The sequence below is a fragment of the Eublepharis macularius genome, chromosome 3 (genome assembly GCF_028583425.1).
Source record: "Eublepharis macularius isolate TG4126 chromosome 3, MPM_Emac_v1.0, whole genome shotgun sequence".
NCBI classification, from domain to species: domain Eukaryota; kingdom Metazoa; phylum Chordata; class Lepidosauria; order Squamata; family Eublepharidae; genus Eublepharis; species Eublepharis macularius.
Genome location: NC_072792.1, coordinates 90,642,174 through 90,664,751, shown reverse-complemented (window position 1 = coordinate 90,664,751; position 22,578 = coordinate 90,642,174). Strand labels below are relative to the sequence as shown.

Below are 22,578 nucleotides of genomic sequence, written 5' to 3'. Positions count from 1 at the left end.
AGGCACAGTCCGCTTATCAGAAATTACCTAGGCTCTCCTTCAGCAGTGAAACATTATTTACTGGGAAAGAATGGCAACCCCCCCCCCCCTTGATGCCTCCACAGACTTTTTACAACGCCACTTCCCAAACTGCTTGTGGGTGATCTTCATGAACGGGATTGTGCAATAGCGCTAGGAATTCCCCCTTTAAAAATAAATAAATAAATAAACAGGACGAGGGTGTGGGCATGCCTCGGACAGAGTTGGGAGAATTGCTTGGCAAAGAGGGACGGTGTTCCGGAAAGGCAAGAAACAAGGAAGTGGGGGTGGTTAAGAGGGGGTGGTCTCTTTGGGAACTGCTTCTGTTTGTTCACATCCATGGTGAGAACTGCGCAAGAGAAGCGTTTGAAAGCGTGACAACCTTGTCTGAGGCACAGCACAACAGATACGATAGAATGGTGGGATTATGTGAACAGCCCTCTGAGAAGCGCATAAATGGCGGGAAAATAGCAGCAAACGAGCTGTGTGGATTCAGCCCTGGTTGGCCACTGTGCGAAACAGGATTCTGGGCTATATGGACCACTGTTCTGATCCAGCAGGCTCTTACGTTCTTATCTTTGGGGGGGGGGGGGGCGGGTAGTTCAATAGATGACATTCTTTCAGTGGAAGTTAATGAAGAGGGAAGAAGGTAGGTAGTGTTCTGGAGATCAGGGAGACCCAGGTTCAAGTCCCCACTGAGCCATAAAGCTCATGGGATGACCTTAGGTCAGTATTTCTCTCAGCCTAACCTAAACCATAAGATTTTTGCAAAGATAAAATGGAGCAGGAACTTTTATGCTGTCCTCAATTCCTTGGAAGAATTGTAGTAATTGTGGAAGAAACTGGTACAGAGATGCCAATAAAAATAATGGGTTTGAGAATTTTTTTTCCTGGATAGGCAATCTACCTATAGGTATTGAGTATCCCAGATATTGAATATCCCAGTATTTCTGGGATATCGTACGGTAAATTAATGGCAACAAGAATGTGAATTAGCTGCTTTCCCTGCAGATTATTATGCTTATCAATCACTTTTCTTTGGTTCAGTTTACAAGCAGCTACAGAAGTTCGGCAGGAACTGTTTTCTGGTAAACTAGCTGCTCTGCTCCCTTCTTCTTTGGGAGGGGGGGAGTGATTTGATAAAATTATCTAGTATTATGCCCTACATAAATGCAGGTTTTGTTCTAATTCTGGCGAAACATGCTATTTCCACTGTATTGCCCTTCTTTTTGAGGTTTCTATACTTCAGCAAGCTGCCAGCTTCAAACCATAAGATGACATGCACACAGCAGAGATTATAGTGTATTTGTTTAGCAGACCTGTCTAGACATCTCTAAGCTGAAAAACCACTGAACTACTGCCTATCACTTTAACTGGTTAAGGACACAGACGTAATGACAGCAAAGATTCAGTCTCCCTAAAAATTAGCAAAACTTTGTTGTGCTGTCTCCCTGTTATGATTTGGCTGCAGGCTGATCTGCTTGGCAATTTAAAAAAAAAAATCTTGATTGCATGTTTGGCTTTTTTATATTCAAAATTTGCATCCTAACCTACTGTATAGCTATGACTTGCGAAGTCTTAAGTAATATACAGAATGGTACAAATATAAATACATAACCTATCCATATGTTGATTTGATTTCTACTTCACTTAACAATCCAGAAAGACCACGCTAGTGGCTTATATAATTTAATTTAATTGGGTTGTTTCTATTCCTTCTAATGCATAGCTTTGGTCTGGATGGTGTTCCCTTAATACCTGGGTTTTCATTAGATATTTGTGATTGTTACCTTCCCTGTTCATGCATCTCATCCCCCTGACAGCTGGCAGTTGATGGTCAGTTGCGCCTTTCATAGTTGCATGCTTCTTACTCCTTACATGTAGTTTAAATTTCTAGGACAGTATAGCAATCAGTGTGGAGTCTACAGAATTGAAAAGAGTCCAGTAGCACCTTTAACCAACTTTACTGTAGCATAAGCTTTTGACAATCACAGTTCTAGTCCGAGGGTCGCCAGGGCGGCGCCTCGGACAGTTCTCTTCGTCAGATGCATCAGATACAGTAAAGTTGGTTAGTCTTAAAGGTGCTACTGGACTCTTTTCAATTTTGCTACTACAGACTAACATGGCTAACTCCTCTGGATCTGTGGAGTCCGCAGAGAGTCAGATTCATTCGAAAGGGGTTGGGTGGACTAGCTGCTCATCTTGAGAAAGATGGGGCTAGGTTTATTTACTTTATTTAATTTTTATTTAGTACTTTTTATCCCACTTTTCTCCTTGATGGGGACCCAAAGCAGCTTCCAAAAATATACTTCAGACAAATTTACACAGTATAAAAACCAAGCAAATAACAAAAAGTAAACAAGATATCCTAGGCTAATGCTTATCAGGTCAATCTGACTAGCCATGACCTTGGATTGTAATCCACTAGCTAAGAGCCTTTATTCTTGCACTCAGGGGTTCACATTTAGGCTATAAATACCTGCAGCAGGACACACACACACACAGATCAGCTTAGTTGTTTCAAGAGGACAGCCATCTTCCCTCAATTTTCCCTCCTGCTGAAAAGCCCCTATGACGTCTTTAAACAACAGAAATGGCACCAGAAGTATTCCAAAAATAACTAACTAGTTTATTTACATTATTTACTTTAGAGGAGAAAGATCAGGTGAAATCAGAGGTTGAAAATTTCTGAGGTAATTCAACATCTATATCTCTCGCTGAGATAAAATCAGAACATGCACAGACTTCAGTTCTTATGCTCTTCACAGATACTTAAAGGCTTCTGTTTCAAGGCTTTGGTTCCCTTATATTTCCCCAAGCACTCTAGTATACTTTCTTTACTATTTTCTTACTCTTCTGGAGTTAGGAATGCTGATACCCAGTTTCTAGTACCCCAATCCCTTTCTCTCCAAACCACAGTGCTTTCCTTCAGCCGTTAACTGAATCTGAAGGTCTCCACAAAAAGTTTCCAACCACACCTAGCCAGGGGTCTCTTCACTCTCCAGAGCTACCTCCCTGTTTAACCAGGTAGAGAAAATCTCTCCTTAGAAGATCTATCCCCTTTCTTTGGCCAGTTTGGGAGTCTGCACCTACTTCCCAAACCTCCTTGTCATCTTTTCCCATATCTCCTGCCTATGTTAAAACTGCTGTCCTTTAAGTCTCCTCCTAACTCTTCACACTCAATTCTTCTCTGCTAGGACTGAAAAAATAGACCCTCCTCTTTCCAGCTCATGCCCAATCAGATCCCTTGGAATAGCCCGTCACTGTCAGACTGTGCTACTCCAGAGCTGATAGTCTGGTTCACTCCCTTCAGCAAGAAGACCAAGTCTTTCTATTTCCAAAGGATTTATTGTGAAAGACAGCATTCATCTCTGAGCATACACATTCCAGGATAGAGATCCTGGCCGACCAAAGAATTGACAAGAATAACTCATGAAAAGAAAATGGTTACAGTTCACACTCCCTATCCCAGCCTCCCCCCCCCCCCCCAAGTTCACATAGCAAAGCTTCACAGAGGCACGATGTGCTGGCCAAGGACGAGCAAACTGATAAGAGCTTCCTTTCCCATGGTAGCGGCTCCCAGCAGTTGTTGAGGCCTGGGGAAAACACAGACTAAATACTACACAGTTAAATATGGCTTCACTCAGGTTAAACAGGTTCTGACAGTCACTCAAAAAGCTCTCTGATTCTGTGAGGGATTAACCTTTAACAGTCCCACAGCTGTGTATGTGCAGCACTTCCAGTTTTTTTTTAAATGTGCAGTCTGTCACAATCCCACCCATGCTCCAGCTATAAGAGCCTGCAGTAGGTTGGTTGTGGTCCAAAGAAATGGAGTTCTTCAGAGACTTGGTGTTCAGATGGGCACAGGTCTTTTCTCACAGAGTCTCTCTATACAAGACGTCTTACACAGGGACTCTTAAGTGACTTTCTGTGTGGTCTTATATTCAAGTATACTCTTGAATACTCCCTCACAGTGCACATGTATCCACAATGGGAGAACAAGTGTAAGATCTTTCACTTGATCCTACTCGGGTAAGATGTCTTGTGTAGAGAGGATAGGTCCTCTCTCTCTCTCTCTCTCTCTCTCTCTCTCTCTCTCTCTCTCTCTCTCTCTCTCTCTCTCTCTCTCTCTCTCTCTCTCAGTGCATGTGTGTGTGTGTATAGGGCCCTAGCAATACTTGAGCATTGTCACATTGCAAATGGATCCTATGTCATGTTTTCACTGCTCTCTGCCTCTTTGCAGATTTTCTCTGTTTTTTATAGTGGCATGAAAATGGTCAGTTTTAGAAATCCTTTGGGAATGACAGTAAAATTCTTCCAGTTTAATATCTGTAGTTTGTATGTTTGCCTTAATAGTAGAGGTAACTGAGAAATATTATTATTTAGAATATTTTTTAAAAAAATATATGCTAGGGAGAAGAATAAGCCATTTACTGTGATGATTGGTAACATCAAGGAAGATACATAAAGGACATCATTTACTGTGACATCTGCTTTCCTGGCAACTTGGAACTAGCTGAGGGTGGAAGAAGTATTTCTAAAACATCAGGATTAAAATTTGAAAGCAGCACATTAGTAAATGGCTCAGCTTCCACCTGGAATTTATTTGATCACATCATTTACACGAGATCAGTGGTAAGTTATATCGTATTCTTAGAAAAGGCCATCTGGCCTGATGGATCTCTGATTTCCCATTAAACAAATCTATACTCAAATTACAAATTAATGCATATTGTTAAGATGGATTGTTATGTTGGTAGACTCAACAGTGCAATTCTATGCAGAGTTGCTGCATAGTATTTCAATTGACTTAGACTAGAATAACTCTGCATAGATCAAATAATCTTGTATTTCACTATAGTCAGGGCTTTTTTTCTGGGGAAAGAGGTGGGGGAACTCTCACCTGGAGCAACTCCTGGGAGGAGGTGGTGTACCTCTCAATACATGCAAGTGTGCGCATCATGTGCTCACGGGACTGCATGATGAAATCACTTCCAGGAAGTGATTTCATCACGCAGGCGTGGCTCCCTGGGAGTGCTCCTGTGCTGCATGGGGGGGGGGGGTCGATTCAGCCCGGAACAGGCCACTCTGCCGCAGGGGAGCACTCCTCCACCCAGCAGGGGCTGGATCTGGGCCATTTTGGGGCCAAAATGGGTACAAAATGGCCCAGATCAGCCTGGAACAGGCTGTTGGCACATGGGAGACCACTCCCCTGCAGGGCAGCAGCCTGAACCCAAAATAGCTGAAAGGGGCCCAAAATGGCCAGGATCGGGCAGCTGCCAGGTGGGGGAGTGTTCCCCCACCCTGCAGAGGCCTAATCCCAGCAGTTTCAGGCCCGATCCTGGCCATTTTCTGCCCAAATTGGGCCCAAAAGGTCCAAAAGGGGCTCAAAATGGCCAAGACTGGACCACTGCCAGGCGGAGGAGTGTTCCCCCACCTGGCAGAGACCCAATCCTGGCCATTTTGGGCCTGATCCTGGCTATTTTGGGCCCAAATTGGGCTCAAAAGGGGCCCAAAATGGCCAGGATCGGGCCACTGCCGGGTGGGGAAGTATTCCCCTGCATGGCGGAGACCCGATCCTGGCTGTTTGGGGCCCGATCCTGACTGTTTGGGGCCCCTTCCAGCAATTTTGGGCCCAATTCAGGCCCCAAATAGCCAGGATCGGGCCTGAAACAGCCAGGATCAGGCTGCTGCCAGGCAGGGGAGGCTTTCCCCGCCCAACACCAGCCTGATCCTGACTGGTTTGGACCCGATCTGGGCAGTTTTGGCCCCAATCCTAGCCGTTCGGGACCCTAAATGGCCAGAACGCCCCCAAAACGGTCCAGATTGGGGCCAAAGCAGCCCGGAACAAGCGCTGCTGGGTGGGGGACCCCTCCCCCACCCAGCACCGGCCTGATCCTGGCCTTTTTGTCCCCAATCTCGACCATTTTGGGCCCTAAATGGGCCCCAAATGGCCAAAACAGCCCAGATTGGGGCCAAAATGGTGCCAAAATGGCCCAGATTGGGGCCGAAACAGCCTGGATTGGGTCACTGCCAGGTTGGGGAACCCTCCTCGGCCCGGCACCAGTCCGATCCTGGCTGTTTTGGCCCCAATCCGGGCTGTTTTGGTGCTATTTTGGCCATTTTGGGCCGATTTAGGGCCCAAAACGTCCCAAATCGGGCCAAAACGGCCAGCATTGGGCCAGTGCCAGGCAGGGGAATCCTCCCCCGCCCAGAAGCGGCTCAAACCAGGCTGTTTTGTGCCCAATCCACCAGTCACGTGGGTATTTTAAAGAGCTTCCGGAACACCGTTCCAGGGTGTTCTGGCTCAAAAAAAAGCCCTGATTATGCTTTAAATTTTGAAAATGAATGTTTCTGCTTTATACTGAGCTTGAAAAGATTAACAATTTACATTAAAATGTGGATTTGTAAAAAGGTGTTTTCCTTGGATAAATACTTCTTCTCATTTATCTTTGCCTGTCATCTACAATCTATATAGCCACCCCACTTAATTTCAGCACCCAATTCTGTAGCAGGCACCAACCGAGACACAGCAGGGATTAAGGTTGTTAACCCTATGTAAAAAATCTGGTGTTGTTTTCTCTCTCTTTAACAACTGGAAGCTCCGAAATAAGGAGCTGAAATTTTTCACAGCATGAAGATAAACATCACCTGCTAATGTCCATCCATCATACTGTGCATCAGACTCTTTAAAAGTCAGGTGAAAATCTTCCCTGTGTTCTGAGTACTTCACAGCTCAGCGGAAGCTATGAAGAAACTGTAGCACTGCCTGGTTTGTATTTGGGAACTGCTGTAACTGTTTCATTCCCAGGTGCCTTGGTGGCTGTAACATAACTTCTGAACTGTGCAATTACTGGTTCTCAGTTATGTCTGTTGTTTGACAAGGCTCAGCTTCTGGTGCTGGGATGGACGGGAAGGGGGGAGGAATTGTGCCAGTCCATTGGGTGTGTGGATCACTCACCTAAATAAAAGCAAACGCCTTTTCCTGCTGCTGCTGCTTTTGCGAATTGCAATTTACCTCACAACTATTTCTTACTCGTGTCAAAGTTTTTAAAAGTGTTTTGCAACATGTTAAAGTCTAACAGATTGGCAGTGCCACTCTAAATTCCATAGTGCCAGGGCCACTAGTCGGTATCCTATGATATCCCAGCAGAAAAGATTTTTAAAACCTCCAAGGATCTGAAGGCATAGCAACTGCAGTGGATACCATAGTGACACTTGTCACTATGGCCACTGTCGGTCTGGACTGTGGGTCTGGACTGTGGGTCCAGTCAGGCCACTGTGGGTCTCACCACATGAGACAAAGTACACTTGAATTACCCGTGTAATTCAAGTGTATTTTGTAATTCGAGTGTATTTGAGTGTAATTCGAGTGTCAATCAAGTGTATTTTGTCTAGTGTGGTTGTCTCTGTAGATTAAACTGTCAACTAACACACTGTGATGCTGACATGCCTCCTTGATGTCACCCTCCCCTGCCCCAATAAAACAACAGAAGCAGAGGCAAAGAAGGCCTGTGTTGTATGGAGGACTATCAACATAAGAAGAGCTCAGCTGTACCAGACCAGAAACTCAGCTAGTCCAGCATCCTGTTTCACAGAGGTTAAATGGTTTAAAATGCTGAATATTCAATGTTTGTTCTGTTACAGGTACAGGGCTTTTATATTTGTCCTGACTTTTATGCTGTATGCTAGTTTCCACTTATCAAGGAAGCCAATCAGTATAGTTAAGGTAAGCAACAATTAAATCTTGTTTACTCATCTTGCTGACGTCAAACCAAGGAAATACATTTTATACTTCCTACAAGTGTTATTACTGTATGCTGTACATGCAACAAAGCAATAAACCTATGCATGCAGTACAGTAATAAAACTACAGAAAAGTGAACTTAATTAATCCATATCTGATAAAATTGTAAGAACTTCAGTAGAAAGAACTTCAGTACTTCTACATAACTTTCAAGATATAGATATAGATATAATAACATTTGATTTATATACTGCCCTTCAGGATGACTTAACACCCACTCAGAGCGCTTTACAAAGTATGCTATTATTATCCCCACAACAAAACACCCTGTGAGGTTGGTGGTGCTGAGGAAGCTCTGAGAGAGCTGTGGACCCACCCAAGGTCACCCAGTTGGCTTCAAGTGGAGGAGTGGGGAATCAAACCCGGTTCTCCAGATTAGAGTCCCGCGATCTTAACCATTACACCAAACTGGCTCTATATAGATACAGATATAGATATAGATATAGATATTTATTAGTTGCCTTTCTACCTTAAGGCACTCAAGGTGGCTTACAATGGAAAACCAACAATAATAAAAATACATTAAAAAGGAATTTAAAATCATAGTTTAAGACAGCCAGTAAATAGAAAGGCTAAATTAATCAAAACCATCTTCAGCTGCCTCCTAAAAAACAACACTGAGGAGGCCACACGTACCTCCCTGGGGAGGTTGTTCCATAATCATGGGACTACCACTAAAAAGGTCCCCTCTCATGTATCCACCAGAGAAGCTTCTCTGGTTTATGGGACAAACAGGAGAAACTCTCTGTGATCTTAATCCAATATAAACAATATATTAAAAATGTATATGTGGCCATTTGCATATCAAGGTAAATATAATGAGAATATTATTCACGTCCCAGTTACACAATCGTCCGCACTCACTTTCTCCATGGTAGTTAATAAGGCACACTGGCATCTCTCTGTTTCATTTTTTTTGGTGATTCTGCTTATCTTCCCCCATCTAGGAAACAAAAATATTATAATTCTCTACCTTATTCAAGTATAATAGGAAACAGTAGAGAGGATTCCATCCCCTTATTTTCCCACACTAGTTCAGCTTCCAAGCCCAATGCAAGCACATTAAAACATCTTTGTAAGGTTCCTAGAATATTATATATAGTATAATCATTTAACCATTAGTCTCAGCTTAGAATAGTTCATAATAACATTGAATCACCATAGGGAACAGAAATACCAAGATCTCCATGGCAACTGAAAATTCATAAAGCCCACACTCAACAGTATATTGTATCAGATTCAACTAACTTAATTCTATTGAAGTCAGTGGTTCAAATTAAGTGATTTTAGTGGGATTTTAAGCATGACTTAGTTTACTTGACTGCAATGCAGTCTTATGCAGAACAACACCCTTCCAAGTCCATTGAAACCAATGGGCTTAGAAAGGTATAACTCCACATAGGTTACGGCCATTATGTCCTAATAGAGAAGAAAGGACGATCCTTATCATTATCCATATTTCTGTTCTCTCAAAAGAGCAAAGATTCATTTTTTAAAATTTAAAAAAAAATTGTGCCAAGGGTTTAAAAATACGTTGTTAGTAGCAAATTTAAATTTAATATCTGTGATTAGCCATTACATTGTATGAAGATGGTGGAAAGCAGATCTTGTTTATGGTGTTGTAGAACATTCATTTTACTGGATTATGCTCTTAGAAACACTTGACCAGCCAAGTGGCTCCCTTCATTTCCTTGGCTACTGATACATCAGGTGGTATAGCTGTTGTAAGAATTAGTTAGGCATCCAGTATCATCTTATTGGTCATTTGGAGATCCAGACTAGGGCCGTTTCCATACATCCCGGCATAGCGCTAAACTCACGCAACAAGGGCATCTCCATGGCGCGATTTCTGATGTCATTGTGCCATGATCCTGTTTTGGTGGTGCGATGACATCAGAAATCACACCAGGAAGATGCTCCTGTTGCATGAGTTTAGCACTATGCTGGGATGTGTGGAAATGGCCTAGGTGTCAGGGGAACTCATCATACATGGCATAAAGGGGGCGGAGTTGCAAATAGGTTTGCCAGTTGCCCCGGGGTCCAAACGGGGGTGAGGGGTGTCTTGGCGGGGGGTGCACTCAATGGGAACTTACTCTGTGTGTGTGCACAAAGCTCGCTCCTACTCCAGAGCCTTTGTTGTCATGCTGGGCCTGGCCTCCCGCTGGCCAGGTAAGAGGCTGCAAGGAGCAGAGGCTGGGATCAGGGGATCCCCCTGGAGATCCCCTGCTCCCAGGAAAGGATTGAAAAGCCTAGTTGCAAGTATCTTTGGAAAGACAATTATCAAAACGGTTTGAAGTTGAAAGAAACCTGTTGGCTGGTGGCAAGCCCATGAACAGACAGCTGTTTTTAAAATCTTATTCAGGGATTCCAGAAAGTTGCCTAGCTCTACCCCCCCCCCCCGCCCCCGAGTTTAGGAGGCAGAGCAAGGCACAGAAAAGATGTTGCACAATGTCCCCGTGTCACTTTTGGGGTGAAACCTTGGAAGTGGCATCAGTATGTTATGCAACATCATTCCCCATATTTCCCCCACCAGCTAAAGACCAAAGGCAGGTGGAAGGTGGGCAGATGGTAAGCCTAATCTTGTTAAAAGACTTTAATTCAATGGTTACTAAGTCCACACAGAGGTGTGCACTGTTGAGTTTATTTTGTTATGTATTTTTTCTTATTTAGGGAGAACTTCATAAGCATTGTGTTATTCCACAAGATACTGAGTTCATCAACTACAAAAAATATGAAGTCCATAATCAACCTATGGAAAAGCCATGTAATAAATCTAGCAGTGATTGGGAACCATTTGGTGAGTAGTTCTACAGTTTTTCTAACAGTCCAGACAATGTGCAATTAGTTCTAAATTAACGTACAATCGATAAAAGAATTTCAATCTTTTGCTTATATGCAGGTGCAATTCCATTCCAAAAGCCTGTGTAGATACATTAGATGAAAATTACTCCTTCCAAATTTCAATAGTTTCCAATTAACTTTATTTCACAGTATATTTCATTTCACATTGCATAAAGTAAGATTGCCAGCCTCCAGGTGGTAGCTGGAGATCTCCTGGAATTACTACTGATCTTCAAGCGATAGAAAGTTCCCCTGGAGAAAATGGCTGCTTTGGAGGGTGGAGTCTACAGTATTACACACTACTGAGGTCCCTACACTCCCTGAACCCTGCCTTCTCCAGGCTCCACCCCCAGAAGCTTCAAGAATTTCTCAACCTGGTGCTGGCAATCCTATCATAAAGCTAGAGGCTTTTTTTAACGAGCGTATCAGTTGTCTATCTAATTTAGTCATGAAGACTATACAAATATAATTTGATTAAGTACAATTTGCTTAATCATCAAACTTTTTTATATTGGGAGTCCTGTTGAAAATGCACAATGTATGTCAATGCTTTAAAAAAATTTTTTTTTTACTACTCATAGGTAAGGTTGTACAATTTTCCAACAATTCCCCTCTCAGGACTTGAGATCCCACAACCAAGGAGCTGGTACTCAGTAGCAATGAGTACCACCACAAAAAAGTGTGTTGTATGTTATGTTTGAGCCCACATGCCAGCAGTGCTTTTCAGATTGTCTACCCAACCAGCGTGCTCATCTTTGGAGGCCCTGGGAGATTAATCTGTCAACTTCTGTTGCCATCTTCCACCAGCGAGTGAAGAAGACTTTTTGGTTCAGTTGATGTTCCCTTGGTGATCCCTCCTTCATGCCAAATGTTTTAATTGTTTTAAATTCTCTAATTGTTGTTATATGTCTTTATATGGTTTTAAAGATCTGGTTTTAACTGTTTTAATGTTTCATTTTGGTTGATTTTAATCATTTTATAATGTGATTTTATTTTATATGTTTTATATTTTTTAAGTTTTAATTTGTTAGATCCTTTGATGGCTCTTGTGAGGGCAGAAAGGATATAAATTGTGTTAAATAAACAAATTCTCTTTGCGGTGCCCCTCTTAGAATTGTCTGTCTGACTATAGTCATGCCACAGGTCTTTCTCTAGTAGGTCCTCTGGAATCCCTTACTGTGGTGGGTTTGGAAAATGTCTTCACTTTCTACATTCATGAAGGCATATAAAACTGTTTTATTAGGGTTGCCATGTCCACTGGAACACAAACTGGGGGACGGAGGGGTCATGAGGGGGCACGCAGGGGCGATAGTGTGAGTAGCTCATTCCAGAGCTGCCCCTTGAATTGTGAAAATTTTGGCTTAAAATAGCATGCAGAGAGCTGTCAGACCCAAGAAAGGGAAAGTTTACAACTCGAAGAAAAACTCCAGCCAGTCGGCGAGCTCCTACTTCCAGCAATTAAGTCATAAATCTCAGACTGAGAAAGAGAGATGGAGGAGGGACAATGGCGTCAGGCCCTGATTCAAAAAACTCAGAGCTTGCACTGTTTGAAGCCTTAATAACAGATGCATTGGAACGCCTGACTGATAAGGTGAATATTATGCTTGCTCCAATTAATCAGCAACTGCAGGAAATGAATTGTAAGCTGGAGATAATAGCAGAAGAACTAGTACAACATAACTCTGAGGAGATAGCTGTGCTGCAAGAGACCATCTCACAACAACAACAAGAAATCATTCTACATCAAGATAAGATTATCCAAATAAAGACTCATCTTTGACAAGACAGGCTGAAACTGCATGGGGTGTCCAAAAACATTTGCCCCCCAAATGTTTCCAAAGATGCTGACAGGATGGATTAATAACATGCTACAACTGAAGGAGGACTCCTCTAATTTCATTGAAACAGCTTGCCGAGTAAGTAATCAGCAACGGAAGGAACCACAGGACATAATAGTCCAATTAAATAATAAAACTATTAGAAGAGAAATCTTATCTCTGGCAAAAGAGGAGAAAGTGCTAAACCTACAGAACTGCAAGGTATTAGTATTTCCCGATACTCCAGCAGAGGCACTGCAAAGAAGGAGGAATCTTAAAGAGACAGTAGCCGCACTTCGGACTATGGGGGAAAAATACAAATGGGCAGCATCAGGAAGATTAATAGTAAACCATAAAGGCTCCACATACTCGGCATATGATGAAGATACAGGCTTAAGACTGATACAGGCTATAAAACATTTTTGGAAGAAAGAAGACCTTTATGGATTGTTCCTGCAGAAGTTATAAAACCGCATTCAGAATATCAAGGGAAGGAATGGTTAACTTATAAAGACTTGTTAATGCATGGAGATACCGTTAAAATGAAGAAAGAAGAGGACAACCTTTAAATATGGATGGCTACAATACAAACAAATCAAAGACTTATATGAGTTAGATAAAAAGTAATTTGGTTTTAGAAGGAAAAATTCAGAAATGGAAGAACTTTTATTAGGAGATGATATAAAAATGATTTCTAAGTTTTATAAACTATTACTGAAATGGTATACAGAAGATGAAGTGGTTAAGGTTAAAATAGTGAAATGGGAATTGAATTTTAATAAAGAGATTACAATGGAATCATGGGAGTATTTATGGAAAAATGCTTTGAAAATATCTATGTGTATTAATTTGAAGGAGAATTGTTATAAAATGATGTATAGATGGTATTTGATGCCGAAAAAATGGGCAAATATGAATAATGTTATGTCAAATAAGTGTTGGAAATGTCAGGAACATGAAGGTTCTTTTTACCATATGTGGTGGACCTGTGATAAGGCAAAACAATTTTGGTCTTCTATTTATGTCGAAATATTAAAAGTTTTGAAGTGTAACTTACAGAAAAATCCCGAAATGTTTTTGTTAGGACTCAATATGCAAACTGTAAATATGAAGGATAGAACATTATTATGGTATATGATTATAGCTGCAAGACTGTTGTATGTGCAATATTGGAAACAAGATAAGATACCAGAAGTTGATGAATGGATACAAAAACTTCTGCATAGGGTGGAAATGGACAAACTAACTGGAAAGCTAAAAAAACAAAGTTTAGATGATTTTTTGATGGACTGGAAAAAATTTAAAGATTATTTGGATAAGAATTAGGATGTAAAGGACCAATTGTGGTCCATGGAAAACTTTTGATGAGTATTATGTAATCTGTTGAATTTTATATTGACTGTAACTTTACCTTAGAAGAATATGAGAAATAATAGAATTAGAGGGAATATTATGTGAATTAAAGGGTATAAGTGCTGTTGGAGGTCAGAAGGGAGGGGGGGTTGGGATGAACTATGTATTTTGTAGGAGAAAGCGATATTGAAGTGATTATGTTTTTCAACCTATCCAATAAAAATGTTTTTTAAAAAAAAGACTGATACAGGCAATCCAAAAGGATGATGAAATGGGGATGTTGGAAAATAAGAAAAAAAGGCAGCGCGGATATACTACCTCGCCAGTAAAGGAAAATCTGAGTTACAGAAGACATCAGTAAACAGAAACCTCTGTACCATCCAAATATTCACCTGGGCCAGTCATACTGGCACACCCATCCACGTGTGAATGTGAGGCCACCCTATCATGATGACAGGCTGTATCGGAAGCCCAGTGGCAAGGACAGCAATTTACAATATATCCAGGAACAGAACCAGAAGAACTTGGGTGGGATCCAGAGTCTATTGTACCAGGATAAGCTCATGACAATCCTTTGAAAAGACATCGTGACTTCGTGTTCCATCTTACGTTTTCATTACATTCCATAAATGTATGTGTATATTTTGACACTGTTACGTTTATGCCAATAAAGGTTCTGTCTTGGATTGGTATGTGTATATTGCAAATAAGTTGTAGAAGAGCGGTCACAATCCATATAGTGCTGTATAGCTGCTCTTGCAAGTGATTGTTTCTAGTACCTTGGCAGGAGTTAAGGAATTCCGCTGCTCAGAACTCTGACAGGTTGTAGCTAGCTCATCCCCCTCCCCCTCCAGTTTTTGTATGGCAATCTCATCTTTATTCTTTGCAATAGACATTTTGATGTATCCCACACAATTCATCCATTTAAATGTCTACTCTCTTTTTTTGGCTTTGAGTGACCCGGGAATCAGGAAAATTGTAGTTATCAAACATGACTTAATGGCCAGTGATAAAGGGACCGAGGAGACAAATCGATGCTTAGACAATGATCTGTTTTATCCCCAGTTGTTGCGCTGGTTCTTGTGCCATATCTAACAAGTATAAAGGAAACCACTATAGTTGTTCTTATATTGTGCGTCTGGTTGGCTTTTAGTGATCTTCATCAATTTTGCTGCTATAATATAGTATCCATGTGATGTTAAACATTGTCTTAATAATAGGTGGTGCTGTATTTCAATAGACTGTCATGATGGTTTTGGCTACTGGGGAAGTAACAGAACAGAAAAACACCTCAACCTAGTGAAGCTTTTCACAGTAAATCATGTTCAGGCTCTATATATCCCTTCAGATTTCTGATGCTTTTTGAGTTTGGGACTAGTCTTGGGCTTGTGCGCTCCTTCCCTGACCTTCCATCCCTGTATCCAGAAGGAGGGGACTGTATAGAACTCTTGACAGTCATTCATCTCTGCTTGGGGAAGGACAGGCAGAGATCGCACACCCAAGACCAGTCCCCAGTCTCATCATATAGAAGTCTGAACAGGCCAGGGTGATAAAATATAGCTTAGATTAATACATTTGAAGTAGAGTATGAATAAATCAGAAGATGGATACATATCCTAAATTCTCAGGTTCCTTAAAGAATCACAATTTCTTGATTTATTTTAACTCTCTCAAATATGTAAACAGTGCCAGCTTTAGCTAACACATTGATTTAGGCCTTAAAGCTGTGATCTTTTGAAGTTGATCAGAGTAAGGCATATCTTTGTATATCAGAAGTGCTAGTATTTTTAATATGATTTTAATTAATCTGAATTTATACATAGGGGTAAGTCTACATTCTTTCAGAGAAAATATGTGAGAGTTTAATTTTTTTAATTTAAAGTATGTTTACAGAGGGGGCACACAAGGGGAACTTAACTCTCTCGCACGCATGCTCCAGAGCTCTTCCTTGTTGCTCCAGGAATGACATCATTCCTGGTGCAACAAGGAAATGCTCTGGAATGTGCAGGAGAGCACTCTGAAGCTCCTGGGCTCATTCCCCATGCTTCCCTCCACACCCTCTTTTTTCCCAAAGGGAATGGAGGGGATTGTTTTGGCAGGCCTTGTGTATTGTTTTATCTCATATGTTGTTTCTGTCTTCTTAACTGACTGTTACATTGTTTTTATGTGTTTGCAATTTGCTGCTTTGAGTCTTGAATCTAAAGTAAGTTGAACTATTTTAAATACATCATAACTGTCTTTGAAAGCTATTTGTGGCATAAACCATATCATTCCATGAACGCTTACAAATGTGTTTTCCTAGATAAGAGCAACTACAAAGAATTACTGGGAGCACTGGATTATTCATTCTTGTGTGCTTATGCAATTGGAATGTATCTGAGGTAATATCATTTTATTTTTTTGTAAATCTTACTTTATAGTTTTAAATAGTTATATATAGAATTGCTCAGCTTCTGATGGGGTTCAGTTTGTGGAAGGATTATTGAAGATGGGAGCACAAATAGAAAATATTACATATATGCACGTAGGATGAACAATTGATTTAGTGATCTATTGTATATGAATTAAAAACCACTTGCTTCAAAAAGAACAATTTTGAATACCAACTCGATTATGAATGCATCTTTTAAGAGGACTACTGATACTTGATCTAGAGTACTGTTGATTTCAAGTACCTCTAGTTCATGTTGCTTTAAGTCATCAAAGTTACCCTGGAATGCAAATATACTTGTTTTTGCTTTGAATAGAAACAAGAACAAGCCACCTTGGCCCCAGTGATCAACAACAAACTTTAATCCACAACTTGAGTCTGCCGCTATTTCATTTAGTGTCCATTATAACCTCTGTTATAATGATTTCCTGTTTGAAATGTCACCACAGTACTTCAGACCATATGGGAGAGGGCATACCGTTGTGACTCGTAATGTAGTTTTTACATATATATATATATATATATATATATATATATATATATATATATATATATATATATATATAGTAGGTAATTGTTCCCCCTTTCCTGCATTGACTGCTTACATGCTCCACTGCTGTTACCTTTAACCTCTTCCCATGTTTATCGTGAAACTGTGGTGAACTGATAAGATCAGAGGAAAGCCTTATCAAATGTTTCAAAAATGAGAAGACATTATTTCTTTTATTTATAGCACACCTTTCTCATTGAGTCTCAAGGCGGATCACAGGGTATAAAACAATACACTCAAATAGCATGAGGCTTCTAATAAGCAACACAGTATATATAACCTTGATTGCATCAGTGAGAAGGACATGGCATTCCCCAGTTCAAATTTAACCAGAGAAGGTGAAAGTAAGTAGAACAGAGCAAGAGTCTAGTAGCACCTAGACTAACTAAATTTGTGGTAGGGTATGAGCTTTCATGAGTCACAGCGCACTTCTTCAGATACAGCTAAAAGAAGAGAAAGTGAAAGAAATGGTAGTACAGCAGATACTTTAAACAAGGAGAACAAATTGTGTGAGGAACTATGCCATGTTAACTAACAAGGAGGAGAGGTTTGAGAAGAGAGTGGAAAAGCCATTGCCAAATGTGTATGCATTCATAGAAAAAATAATGTATTGGTGTGGGATTAAAAATGTATTTAAAACTTTATTTCATACTTCTACTTCAGCAGTATGAGAGAGCCTCAGAGCCAAATAATAACTTTAGTTTTGGTAACTAAATATGTGTATTTTTTTGTAACTCAACAGATGCATTATCCTGTCATATTTTAACTTTTGTATGGTTAAACCATTGTTTAGAATGTATTCCATATCGATCTCTTTGTGCTTTAATTTGAAGTGGCATAATAGGGGAGCGCTTGCCTATCCGATATTATCTCACAGGAGGGATGTTTGCCAGTGGACTCTTCACTGCAATGTTTGGATTTGGCTATTTCTATAATATACATAACCTGTCATTCTACATTGCAGCTCAGGTAGGCACATCTGTGTTTCTTTTCCTTTTGCCTTTATTCTCAAATATAATCCAAAATAAGAACTGTTGTACTGTAACAGAAAAAAAACCTGTTTAGTAAGTATTCAGTTTCCAGTAGCAGCTAACTAAATGCCTGTGGGTGTGACAGCTGTCCCTTGTTGTCAGAATTTATTACTCAGAGATATACTGCATTGAAACTCTGTTTAGCTATGCATGGATGAAATATGAATATACATTTTTGCAATAATAATGGCTAGCATTCATATAACCCTTTCAGTGCTCAAAATGCTTTTATATTATATTACTCTCCTTAAAACAGTACTGTAAATTAGGCCAAAATTATAATTTACCCCTATATTGCAGATGAATGACTGAGGCTGACAGACAGTGGCTTGTATAAGACCATTTTTCTAGTGAATTCATTGCAGTGGCAAGATTTACTGTAGATTTCCTAGATCATTCTCTTAGCCATTATTTTAGCCAGTAATCTCCAATGACAGATTACCATAATAATTCAAACACTATAACCCATATGAAGTTAAAGGTGAAGATGTGTGTATTGTTTAAGAATCACAACTATTAAATAGAGATTAGGTTAGCCAACCTCCTGGCGGGGCCTGGAGATCTTCTAGAGTTACAACGTATCTCCAGACAACAGAGATCAGTTCCTCCAGAGAAAATGGCTGCTTTGGAGGGTGGACCATAAGGTCCTTCACCTCCCCAAACCCTGCCATCTCCAGACTCCCGCCTGAAATCTCCAGTATTTTCCCATCCTGGATTTGGCAACCCTAGTTGAGACAATGTGTTAATGGACCTGGAGTCCTGAAGAAAGTTGCAAGCTGCTAGTGATGCCACTCAAATCCAAAAAAACAACATCCTAGACATTTTTGCTGAGGCAGAGGGGAACTGGTACACAAACCAGGATTAACATTGTCAGGTCCCTGTGAGTATGTAGCAGTACACCCTCATATCCTCTGTGGTTGCTAGCTGCTTTTCTTAGCAAGGTCTACCTTGGGGATGCAAGAGACTAAAATGACTTTCTTACCTTTGAAGACTCTGTATATGCAAGTAAACTTTAGAAAGAATTCTGTTTTTTTCCTGTACTATATATATAGCTGTAGTCAATCAAGTAAATTTAATTTTTGTAACAGCTATTAAAAGTATTTTGTCCTTACTCTGATAAAAAATGTATCTCAATGTTACTGCATTTGTTTACCTTTGAGGACAAATACATGTTTGAATGTTTGGTTCTTGTGTGTGTTTTGCAGCTGGGGGAAGGACAGGAAATTAAAGAATTTCTTTGGACAGTTAACATGAATGGTTTGTTTAGGGCACCCCAGAACTAAGCAGGAGCTTTAACTAACTTCTTAGCCTTGAATCTTGTTATCACTCCAAAAGGTCATTTAATATATTTATACTTATGTCTGCTAGTTATTTGGAGCTATCACCATTCCTTATGAGATACTTTTAGTATTTTCTTATAAAACCTGTTAAGATGTGCAAGTAGGCAAAGAAGATTCATTTCTTGAGGCAGTCTAGAGTACAATTGATTAAGCATAGACTACTTTTGGAAATCAGGTCACTTAGATGTCACCATATAAAAAAAATAAGATATTTCTAAATAGGACTGAAAAGCAAACTGTATCTCATGTTGGTCTGAAAGGACAAGACACATATATTCTTTAGTTACTCAGCTTCTGAGTATTTATTTCAAAAAAAAAATTGTGGGTACAAGGAGCTAAAGGACAAAAGCTTCTTTGAACAATCAGTATCCTGAAGCACATTTCCAGTTAGGGGGCAAAAGAAACAGGAGCACAGGAATCTATTCCATAGTAGAAGGTTCCATACATAGCCATTAAAAAAGCACCTTCTTAGTACCTTCGTACACATTCTTTAATGGGGAAAAACCTCGTCAGGTTTGGAGAGTCATGTGGTAATATGTACTATGATCAATAATTTACAAGAGGCTCAGCTTTTTAAATTGATTGCTGAAAAGCCAGTGAGGGAAGTCTGTAAAAACATGAGTTTTCCACAGTTTGCACTAACAAAGGGTTCATTCAAATTAAACACTCCTAAATGTTGAGACACTAGAGTATCCAAGAAGGACAGAACAACTCATTTATACCTTTCCAAAGTTGACAAAGGATCTGGAAAAGTTCTGCAAGAGTTAATGTTTGACCACTGGCCCTTTCAGGTGCCCAGAACTGAATGGGGAGGGTGGTTGTAAGTGCGTAACAGGACAGCTAACGTTTTGTGGTCTCTCAAAAAGGAACAGGATATTTTTTGAAAGGATGATCGTCATCCTTGGACAAATGGGATGCTAGTGCAGAGTGCCAGGGACACTTTGGATGCAGAGCTTGCTATATGGAGTCCCCTCCCCATCCACGCTTCCATTCCTGTTTTATTTCCCCTTTAGCCTCCATTTCTCCGTCATCTATCTGTCCTTCATAAATCAATGTTTCTTTCCTAACTTCCCCTTAACACATCCTCCTTTTGCATTGCAATCTCTGCCCAGCTGTTTTGTGGGAAGCATTTCTGAGCAGCTATATAGGTTGAATTCAAGTTTGCAGGTATGCTCTTCAGTCGAATAGCAAATAATCACATCTCTTAGCTTTCGAAAACTTCTAGGAAGATCAAGTTGTGATAAAGGAAAAGCATTCCTGAGTAATACAGAACTGAAGAGATGATTGGGGCCAGAGCTGAACTGATGAACTGTATTTGCATGCTATTTTTTAAAAGACCTTGTATATAAAATTAATAAAATTAATTTTTGTGACAGGTTTAACACAACTTTGAAAATGCTTTTTTCGTATTTGCTTGTGGTATAGTATTGCATACTCTGGTTGGAATACTGAAAGTTATCTCAATTGAATTTTTCTTCTTAAAAAATATTTCAGATAGTGAATGGGTTGGTGCAAACTACTGGCTGGCCAAGTGTGGTTACTTGCATTGGCAATTGGTTTGGGAAAGGAAGGTAAATTTACTATAGTTTGTTCATCTAACAGGGGACCTTTGGGTCAAAATGCTACATTACTATATTTTTGGATTCTGAACAGTGTTTCCAGTCTCATAGGTTGCCAGGTCTCCTGGAGCCCAGCCCAGGGAAAGGAGGATCGTGGTGGGCTCAAGGGGGCACACAGGAGGGAACTTACCTTGCTCACACAAAGCGCACATGTGCTGTGGAGCTCTTCCTTGTTGCACCAGGAATGATATCATTCCTGGCGCAACAAGGAAGGGAAGGCCCCTGCGGGGGGCTGATTTGATAAAAATAATTTCCCAAGGAGCTGATTTTCATCAAATAAGCCCAGCGTGGGGGCCTTCTCTTTCTGTCACGTTGGGAATGATGTCATTCCCAGCACAACAAGGAAGAGCTCTGTAGTGTGCAGGATCATGCTCCAGAACCCCTGGGTCCATTCCCTGTGCCCCCTCCCTCTGCTGGCCAGATGAGTGGTGGCGAGGGCAGAGGCTGGGAGCGAAGTTTCCCCACTCCCACTGGGGGACTGGTAACCCTACTCAGCAGTAACATGTATACATACTTATTTTTGTTTTTCTGCACTATTATTCTCTTACATATTTATTTTAGGATGCTAATAAAGACACTAAAACATTAAGAGATTTTAAGTCCCTAAGGGGAAAATTATGGTATAGGCTTTCTTAAATGTAAGCATATATTCAATCTATTGTTTTTCCATTTGGTTGCTGATGCACTGAGGTGGAACGTGGTAAGTATCCTGAATAAAGGCCTGTAAACTGTTACTAAATTCCCCTGATTTACTCACAGGTCTACTTAGATATGTATACTGCATGGTTTGTGCAGACCATGTACAAGTTCCTGTGTGTTTGACTTTGCAAGGGACTAATGCAAATTGGAAATACTCTGCATTTCTTCATTGTTGAGAGGGGTACCAGTACATTAGATCTCCAACATTAGATCTGACAGGACACACCCTCACTTTTTAAGTATTTTAAAAATTTCCTGGTTAAAGTTATTAACATCTGTGAGAAGATTAACAGAAACTTGTTCTCTTTCATTATAGGAGAGGCTTGATAATGGGATTATGGAACTCTCACACTTCAGTGGGGAATATTTTGGGATCCTTAATAGCTGGCTATTGGGTATCTACCTGCTGGGGTCTGTCTTTTGTTGTGCCTGGCATTATAATATCTGTCATGGGAATAGTCTGCTACCTGTTTCTTATTGAACGTAAGTGTTTATGTTGAAATACATTTATGCAAACTTGAGCGTCTTCTCTGTTAGAATGCATGTGATTAACAAATAATGTTAATCTACCTTCCATGTTTTTGTAAAACAACTACTCTAGTTTTCTAAAAAATCCAGAAGACTCAGCATTTGAACAAGAGAGATGGTATGCAGCAGGTATGTGGAGAGGAAATGGGGCAGGAGAGCAGGCACACGATTCCAATCTTCATCCCCATTTCCTGGTTTGTTTGTTGGAACTGAACCAAGCCTGTGGGTGACTTCAATTTGACACAAAGTTAAATACTGAAATATATTTTAAAAAAAACATAAATATGTATTTTAGTTATAGTGCACACATAACATTTTGGAAAACAAATCTACATTTCCAATAGCCTTATTTTCTGATGTTTTGTTTCAGATCCAAATGATATAAATTGTACAAGCACGCCAACCAATGTAAGTAAACATAGTTTGGCAGTATAAACATTGTAATTGCTTTGGGTTCTATTTTGTAATACTGATTTAAATTTGGATGTTCAGTGAGGAGATTACGAAAAAACAGATGGTTCCAAGTGAGAAACAGAAAAATATC

The 22,578-nt window shown here is 40.3% G+C and overlaps 1 protein-coding gene across 2 annotated transcripts in view; it reads left to right on the top strand.

The window, feature by feature from the left end:
* The window catches only part of SLC37A1 (solute carrier family 37 member 1), a 45,337-nt gene that overhangs the window by 2,130 nt on the left and 20,629 nt on the right, over positions 1-22,578 (top strand). For both annotated transcript variants that reach the window (XM_054973394.1, XM_054973395.1), the window contains exons 2-9: positions 4,432-4,653; positions 7,666-7,747; positions 10,496-10,622; positions 16,139-16,217; positions 17,651-17,786; positions 20,683-20,759; positions 21,823-21,989; positions 22,405-22,442. In XM_054973394.1, the coding sequence (XP_054829369.1) occupies positions 4,598-4,653; positions 7,666-7,747; positions 10,496-10,622; positions 16,139-16,217; positions 17,651-17,786; positions 20,683-20,759; positions 21,823-21,989; positions 22,405-22,442 (762 nt within the window). In that variant the 5' untranslated portion in view covers positions 4,432-4,597. The remainder of the gene's footprint in view (positions 1-4,431; positions 4,654-7,665; positions 7,748-10,495; positions 10,623-16,138; positions 16,218-17,650; positions 17,787-20,682; positions 20,760-21,822; positions 21,990-22,404; positions 22,443-22,578) is intronic.